This window comes from Macrobrachium nipponense, chromosome 7, assembly GCF_015104395.2.
Source record: "Macrobrachium nipponense isolate FS-2020 chromosome 7, ASM1510439v2, whole genome shotgun sequence".
Lineage (NCBI taxonomy): Eukaryota > Metazoa > Arthropoda > Malacostraca > Decapoda > Palaemonidae > Macrobrachium > Macrobrachium nipponense.
This window is the reverse complement of record NC_061109.1, coordinates 41,151,708-41,160,765: the sequence shown is the minus strand read 5'-3', so window position 1 is coordinate 41,160,765 and position 9,058 is coordinate 41,151,708. Positions and strand designations below refer to the sequence as shown.

The following is a 9,058-nucleotide window of genomic DNA, read 5'->3' as shown; positions in this document are numbered from 1 at the left end:
CAGAAACGAGAAAACACCTGAGAGCAAGATAAGCGAATTTTAAGCCGCCACACCTTGGAGGATACACATGTGGTCAACAGATGATTCATCCAGAAAAAAAAAAAACAAGGAGGCATATACAACTTATTACCATGAACTTACCAAAAAAATTCCCCCCCCCCCCCCTCAAAAAAAATGAAGGAAAAAAATATAAATTATAATATATATATATATTATATATATATATATATATATATATAGAGAGAGAGAGAGAGGAGAGTGAGAGAGATGAGGAGAGGAGCGATACGAGAGAGAGAGAGAGAGAAATTATATGCATACATGTGGGACTAATTTGTTAGTAGTTCATTTATTTTAAGGTCGTTCATAAAAATTTTACAAATATACGGGTCCAAATGGTACAATCCCAGACTAAGATTTAGGTTGTTTTTATTAGTGATTTGTATAATTGCTGATTCCAGTAAATTTCTTGAAACATAATCATTGGATCTAGCAATTACAGAAGTATCACCCCAATTAATACAATGAGATTTTTTCACTCAGATGGATAAACAGTGCATTTGAAGTCTGGGCTGTTCTAACTGAATACGTATACATATGCTGCTTAATACGTACACATAAATTTTTGTAAATGATGATGTTATTTGTTTCGGGACTATTCTTAATTAGCATATCTTTAATGGTATTGTTATAAGAAAACGCTACATTAACATTAAACTATTTAAATATTGATTTTATGGTTTCAAATCCACGAAAGTAAGGCAAGCTAAGTACATTTTTAGGCATTTCTTTCTCATTACTAGCAACACTAAAACTTTTTGTGAGCTTTTTGATAACATAAATCAGTTATATGAGGTGGGTAGCAGAGATTGTTTCCACAAGATATTGTGGACTCGTGATATGCAAAGCATGTAGGAACATAGAAGAAAAAATTGAAATTTTAATATTAAGATGGTGGCCAGAATAAAAATGTACATATGTTGAATTATTTGTGGGTTTTCTATAAGTACTGAAACCCACAAATAATGTGTGTGTGTATTAAGCAGCATATGTATTCAGTTAGAACAGCTGAGACTTTCAAATGCACTGTTTATCCATCTGAGTGAAAAATCTCATTGTATTAATTGGGGTGATACCTCTGTAATTGCTAGATCTAATGATTATGTTTCAAGAAATTTACTGGAATCAGCAATTCAAGAAATTTACTGGAATCATCAATTATACAAATCACTAATAAAAACTACCTAAATCTTAGTCTGGGATTGTACCATTTGGACCTAAATACGTATTTGTAAAATGTTTATGAAGGACCTTAAAATAAATGAACTACTAACAAATTAGTCCCACATGTATATAGTTACTATTTCTCTCTCTCTCTCTCTCTCTTGCTCGATATATTGTTTTCTGGATGAATCATCTGTTGACTACGTGTGTATCCTCCAAGGTGTGGCGGCTTAAAATTCACTTATCCTGCCCTCAGGCGTTTCCTCGTTTCTGTAGAGTGAAATCGACCTTATTGCTAATCTTGTAATGTCAGTTTGGATATTAAGCCTACTTTGACTGTTTTTCCTCTGCAAGATCAGTTGTGCCTAAGTAAAGGGTCGCACTAGACCAAAAGTGCTTGGCTATCTCGCTTTTTCATTTTTTTCCTTCGTTGCAAAAACCTCTATTTATACATAGCATCACATCTCATATACTTCGTGATCAAGTTATTCATTATATATATATATATATATATATATATATATATATATATATATATATATATATATACACTATATGCACATATCTATATATACAAAGTATAAGTTGTTGTTTTTGTTGTTGTTGAAATAATCATTAACCCTTTTTTTTTTAATTCGCGGAAAAATACTTATAGGCCTACCAGCCGAAAACTTTTGAATCACGTGCCTTTGGGGATGCTGGGAGTTCACGGATCGAGGTGTTGTTTTGTTTACAATTGTTACGCAGGCGCGCAAGCGCGAATTTCTTTCTTGCCGCACTAAAAAGTATCTGTGACACATCTCTGAAATTATTTCGTCACTTTGACATAATTTTTGTACCATTTTAAATTAGTCGTTACATGGAGTATTATATATGAAAATGTGCAAATTTTTATGTAGAATACAACAATAAAATACTCATGATTGTAGCTTTTATCAGTTTTGAGATATTTTTATATAAATAACGATAAGTGCAAAAATTTCAACCTTTGGTCAACTTTGACTCTACCGAAATGGTAAAAAAACGCAATTGTAAGCTAAAACTCTTATATTTTAGTAATATTCAATCATTTACCTTAATTTTGCAACTAATTGAAAGTCTCTAGCACAATATTTCGATTTATGGTGAATTTATGAAAAAACTTTGTCCTTACGTCCGCGCAGTAACTCTTCCGAAAGAAATCATACATGCGATTGTGGTAATGTTTGCACCATTTTAAAATTAGCCGTTACATAAAGTTTTATATATGGAAATGTGCTCAATTTCAAGCACAATACAACTAAAAACAACCCATGGTTGTAGCTTTTGTCAATTTTGAAATATTTTCATATAAAAAATGATAAGTGACAAATTTTCAACCTTCAGTCAACTTTAACTCTACCGAAATGGTCGAAAAACGCAATTGTAAGCTAAAACACTTATATTCTAGTAATATTCAAGCATTTACCTTCATTTTGCAACAAATTGGAAGTCTCTAGCACAATATTTTGATTTATGGTGAATTTATGAAAAAAAATAACATTTTCTTTATGTCCGTATGTAACTCTTCCGAAAAAATCATACATGCGATTGTGGTAATGTTTGCTCCATTTTAAATTAGCCGTTACATAAAGTTTTATATATGAAAATGTGCGCAATTTCATGTAGAATACAACAAGAAATAATTGAAGTTTGTAGCTTTTCTCATTTTTGAAATATTTGCATATAAATCACGATAAATAGAAAATAAAACCACGTTCGGTCAACATTGACTCTACCGAAATGGTCGAAAAAACGCAATTGTAAGCTAAAACTCTGACAGTGTAGTAATATTCAGTCATTTATCTTCATCTTGAAACAAATTCGAAGTCTCTAGCACAATATTTAGATTTATGGTGAATTAAAAAAAAAAAAACTTTCCTTCCCTCCACGCGCGGATTCTCCGCCACAAATCTCCGAAATGCGTACGTCCCATTCTCGGAATATTTGCTCCGTTTCATATTAGGCATTTCATAGAGTTTTATATATGAAAATGTGCGCAATTTCATGTAGAATAAAACAAAAAATATTTGAAGGTTGTAGCATTTCTTATTTCCAAAATAATTGCATATAAAAAATATATATATATAAAAAATCAACATTTGGTCAACTTTAACTCTTCAGATATGGTTGAAAACTGCATTTGTAAGCTAATACTCTTACAGTATAGTAATATTCAATCATTTGTCTTCATTTTGAAAGAAATTGGAAGTCTCTAGGACAATATTTAGATTTATGGTGAATTTTTGAAAAAAATATTTGTTTACGTCCGCTCGTTACGAATTCATGCATTGTTTTGTGATATTTTCTCTGTGTTGCTTTTATCATTTTACAATGTGTTATATACCAAAATGATTGCAATTTAGTTTACATTACAACGTAAAAAAATAGGAACTTGTTTCCTTTAACCGTTTTGCGCACAGCGCGATTTGAATACAATTATATATAAAATTTCGTTTTTGCGCTATCATACATCGCATTATTTATATATGATAATGATAATTTTTTTCGTTTTTGATGGTTGCATACTAAAACTTCAGCCAATGACAAAAAAAAAGGAGCCAAAAATGAACTCTTAATCTTGAAAACTAAGCGCGCTGTGATTTTTTGAAAAAAATATTTTTTTCGCTTCCGCGCTCACTCTGAAACACCTCCGGCACACGGGAGACATTTTTTTTTTTTTTACCGCTTCGGCGTTTAAGGGTTAACCTAGCAAATTTTTGCTACTAATAATGATTTATTGAAAGAAAAAAATGTTCATAAGGTGGGACATTTGGCCAGGTACCCCCCTCCCCTCCTTAAATCCGCCACTGGAAATACTAGGCAATTTACCGAATGCATTTGAATGAGTTGATCAGTATTCATGTAAATAAAATAAGAAATAGGCATTATTGGTGGGAAATGTAGGTAAGTAATGACTGGGGGAAAAAGAGAGTACTAAGCAATAATATGCAAAGAAAAAGATAATGGACTTAACATGCTTTGAGAAATGAATGAAAGAAAGGATGAAAAAATGGCTGACATAATGGTCAATTTGGCCTTGTTCTAAGGAAGTCCATAACAACTAATTATATGATGAAGCAAGTACAGATATATCTGTTTATAAGTTTTTGTTATGTATTTGTGAGTACTGAGATGCATTTGACAGTAACAAGACTAGAAAATAATATGCATTACAAAAACAAAAGTACTGGTTAGACTGGCTGATGATGTTACTACTGTGTGCTGCAAAGTTGAGAGTGAAGGCATTGGCATGTACATCAAAAGACGAAAGTTGAAGCTGATATCCATCTAGAATAACTTCTTTAGTGTTCAGTTGGGTAATTTGTGACGATGTGAAGTGCAGAAATGCCCTGGGAAGGTTTTATTGAAGGTGATATAGAGCTAACAGCAGAAAAGGGAAAAGTAAAACAGATAAGACAGGATTGAAAATCAATTTAAGCAAAACAAGGTTTTGGTTACAGGAAATGAAACATACGATAAGCCAGCTGGGAAAGAGGTGCAAATTTAGGGAGAAATGTAAGGACCACTGCATTAATCATCAAATGTAATAGGATTGGTGAATATAAGTGACAGTATGTTAAAACATTAGTGATGGTGACTATATTTTCAGGAACAAAGAGTGCAAAACAAAAGTTTTAAAATTGTAGATTGCACAATTTTTTCACATGAATGTATTGTTTTTACTTGGAATTAAGAATTTGTAATTAGAGTTGCAGTAGAGTATATCAACTGCAAGACTTTACCCTGTAATAGGTGCTGCATATTTTATAGCACAGCATATGGTACATTTCTAAAAGTGTTTAGATTCCTTTCTCTAGCTGGTTTCCTTTCTACCCAGTACTTTTCATCTGTTTCCTTTGGTTTTCTTCCATCTGTTTGTCAAAAATACTGTATCCTCAACTTGCTAAAATTTCCACCTGTCATTCAAAACCAGATTCTTTCATGCAAGCCCTATTAAATTAGGAAATGCACCTTGGTGGTCTTGTTAAATTTAAAAAAAATAATAGTAATAATATTAATAATAGCCATAAGGACATTAATTCTGTCAATATTTGAACTTGAATTGTAATGTTAAATGTAGACAATTTTAATATAAATTTTAGCATAGTGTATTCTTTTGTGTGTAAGATCATTTAAGGAAATTTACCTAAAATAATTTTGTTGAATACTTTCTCTGGGGTTGATGTAAGTTAGAGTTAACGGAAGCATGGATGCTTTCTAGTCTGCCAGGCTTTTAATTGGTAATCTCTAAAGGATTTGTTTCAAGTCTGTGCATGTGAAAACAAAAGTGTAATTGATTTGTTTACTATAATTTGCTGTTTCAAAGTATTTATCGTCTATTATTCAGATTACAATTTGAAATATTTGGGTTTTCTTTACAGATTATCATAAGAAGTGAATTTTTATCATTCTAATTTATAAAATTGCAAAATGGTGTATAATCTGTCATACTGTGTTTGGGCTAGAGTGTTTGGAAACTAAGTATAAGAAGCTAGTGTTGTAAGTATGTTGTTAGACCTTGTAATAACTTTTAATAATTCATATTACTGACGACAAAAAGTGGCTCTTAATTGGGATAGATAACAAGTAAATTGAATTTATTTAAATTAATGTATCTCTGCAGGACATGCCCCAATTGCCAGTGATTTTATGGGACTCACTGATCACATTAGAGATCTTTGCTTCTTTTTTCATCTTTCATACATTATGTACTTTGTGTTGTATCCATCAGGTGATTATGATAAGCTATTAATTTTTATCAAAAATAGGTTTATGTATAGTTTCATTATCCTTCATTATTTTTTTCACCTTAACAGCACATCTGTGAACAATGATGAACAAGTTAAGCCTCGATCATTACGCTTCACATGGAGTATGAAGACGACGTCGTCTCGAGACCCCAATGACATCATGGCTGAGATTCGCAAGGTAGACCACCCCCCGCACCATGAATAGCGACGACAAGTAATCCACCCGCTGCATGTCCTGCTTAACACTGTCTTCATGCTAGCAGCTATCTCCCTCGAAATCCCTCACTCCCTCCTTCCCAGTACCATGCCATTCTTCAGGTTTGCAAACATACTTTCTTCCCCTCACCCATCACCATATCACAACTCCTGCCCTCAACATCAACAACAACAACAACAACAACAACAAATCTTAGCTCCCAAACCTTCTCTCTCTGTTTCCTTTTCCCTTTTCATCTTCAATCTACAACACAGTAGCATTAAGTAATACGGAAAAAAAAAAATCAAAATTTGTAGGTCTGTGTGTGTACAACTGTCATTAATCTAAGGTACCACAGTCTGTGATCTTCACTGTGGGTGCTTGTAGATGACCATATGTCATGCCAGACTTGTTGCAGTGTTAGATTTTGTTCTTTATTTATATTAGTAAATATGACATCTTGTCAGTTTGCCCCACATTCCCGCCCCTTGTTCCAGCTTGCCTTGGATGTTTTATTGTTTCTTTGGAGTATTATGACACCATTTTAGCTTGCCCCAACATTTCACAGAAAAAGATAAAAAAAATTTCAATTTTTAAAATCTCTTATTTCATGTTCCAAGTAATGCTTGTAAAGAATCAAAGCAGGTCATGAGATGGGTTACTGAAGCTTTTGTAAACTGATTGACATAATATGCATGGATTATTTTAATATTGAGGTACTGTCATGATTCCTTGGCCTGATAATGGTCTTTTATTACTTTGCATGTAATGTTGTAGCAAAAGTCCCAGTTTCTGTGTTATTTTGATTTATTTTATAGTTTGATAGTAGTGAGATAGCTTCTGTATCAGGACAGTGTCTTGTATTTTTAATGTAAGTGTGTTCAAAGTGCATTTTAGAAGAGGTGTTAAGTCGCTTCTTGCATCAGTTTTTATTTTATTTTTGAATTATATTTTATTTTACTACTTTTAGCATGGGAAGTTGATTGTAGCTTTAAGGGAATATTGAATATTCCTTAAAAGACTAATATCTCTTCCTGGCATTCTCCTTATCTTTTCAGGTATTAGATGCTAACAACTGTGATTATGAGCAGCGAGAGAAGTTCTTGCTTTTATGTGTATATGGAGACCCCCACAATACAGACTCCTTAGTTCAGTGGGAAATTGAGGTAAGACACACTTGCATTTAATGTGTTAAATGAAAGTGCAAGGCAGTTGTTTGTCAGTACAAACTGCTAATAGAGCTCAAAACAACAAATAGTTTAGGTGAACTAGTTGACAAGGAAATGAGAAGATATTAATTTGGTATTAATACACATTAACACTGGTTAACTTGAATACATTAATTAGGTAGTAGTTCATGTTGCTGTGTCTTTACAATATACTGTGTTCATTAGTATAGACTGCAGATTTAGAGATTGGTGGCCCATTAGAGTACCTACTAAGTCATCAGCAGTTACTGGTATGGACCCTAATGGTCATGCATTGGGTGGAGAGGGCCTGAGGCACTGATCTTGTGTGTACTACATTTTTAATTGAGAACATTGTGTGACAGTGCAATGAATTGTCCCTTGCTCCCTGCTACTCATGAGCAACCTTTAAACTTTTAATGGGCCTCATAATTTGGTAAATGTAGAATCAAACATGATATTTGCCTTGTATGTATTTGTTTATATGTTAGAAGGGAATTTTTATTCCTGTTGATAATGGTCAGTGTTAACTTAATGATTAGTTAAGCTAAAACTTCCCTATTTCGTGTTACTATTTACACAATAGAGACATGAGTGATATTTCAGAAGTAATTGCTTGTGCTAAATATCAAGGTAATTCACTTAGTAGACAGAAGAAAAAATTAAATTTAAGAGAAAAAGATAATGGAGAGTAAAGGGTTAAATGTGATGAAAGCAGCTTAGTATTATTGAAATAGTTTGAAATTTTATATGGCAGTGTAAATATGGAGCAAAATTAATTTTGCTGAAAAGAACCATGAAAAGTCAGTCCAATTAACAGTGCAACACATGAGCCAATAGGCAAGTTGCGTCTTATTAGAAGGCATTATCATAAAACATAACTCCAAGCAATAGCTTATCTATCATTTAAACCATTTTCAGTAACATTTAACCCATAAAAGACCTAAGGTTAACCTGTTGGTGGTATGTGTTCTTTTTATATCGGAAAGGATTGAAATTTTGGAAGTTTTTGTATTTGGTCCCTGAAAATTAGGTTTCTCACAAGTCAGTGTTTAGTAAGAAAACTAAAACTTCTATTTACTCCTTACATCCAGTGGCTACATGTTTTTTTTTTTTATAGTAAATTAATAAGAATTTAGGCATATTTGAGAAATATTCCATTCTTCAATACAAAATGTTATGTTGTAGTGTATCTAGTCAGTCATGTGGAAGAATTTCTGTATAGAGTATATGTAGTCATTTACTCATTTTTTTTATATATGTTATATATGAAGGGATTCGCTTCATCAAATTTTAGTTGCGTATTATTTTGTAAAATTAAATGTTTGTATGTGCAAGTTTGTATACATAAGTTCTTGCTTTCTCCAGTTGTCAATGGCCAGTTTCCATCATTCTCTCTCTTAATATTATGTGCATGTGAGTGCTGAAAGATTCTTAAAGAAAAAACTAGTAGTTTTGGAGGATATGAATTACAAATTTTTGGTTGGTCATGATTTTTGGGTCGTCTTGATCATCTTATTATGTTTTGTTGTCTTTTTAGGCATAAGAAGGGAACGTTTGGGCCAGGTGCTAAGTAATCTACAACAAATCAGGGATTTAATGCTTTTGCAAAGTTAAAATATAGGCTAGAAACTTTTGTACTCTATGCATTGATTTTGAGCTACTGTGGAGCTCATTTTTAG

At 32.4% G+C, this 9,058-nt stretch overlaps 1 protein-coding gene across 26 annotated transcripts in view; it reads left to right on the top strand.

Annotated features, from left to right (window-relative positions):
- LOC135217485 (MAP/microtubule affinity-regulating kinase 3-like) overlaps window positions 1–9,058 on the top strand; it is a 214,965-nt gene that overhangs the window by 203,134 nt on the left and 2,773 nt on the right. For 22 of the 26 annotated variants that reach the window (XM_064253418.1, XM_064253412.1, XM_064253409.1 and 19 more), the window contains 2 exons: window positions 6,060–6,171; window positions 7,248–7,355. In XM_064253418.1, the coding sequence (XP_064109488.1) occupies window positions 6,060–6,171; window positions 7,248–7,355 (220 nt within the window). Of the gene's footprint in view, window positions 1–6,059; window positions 6,208–7,247; window positions 7,356–9,058 lie in introns of all 26 variants that reach the window. The other 4 variants (XR_010315152.1, XR_010315151.1, XR_010315150.1 and 1 more) reach the window with 1 other exon arrangement.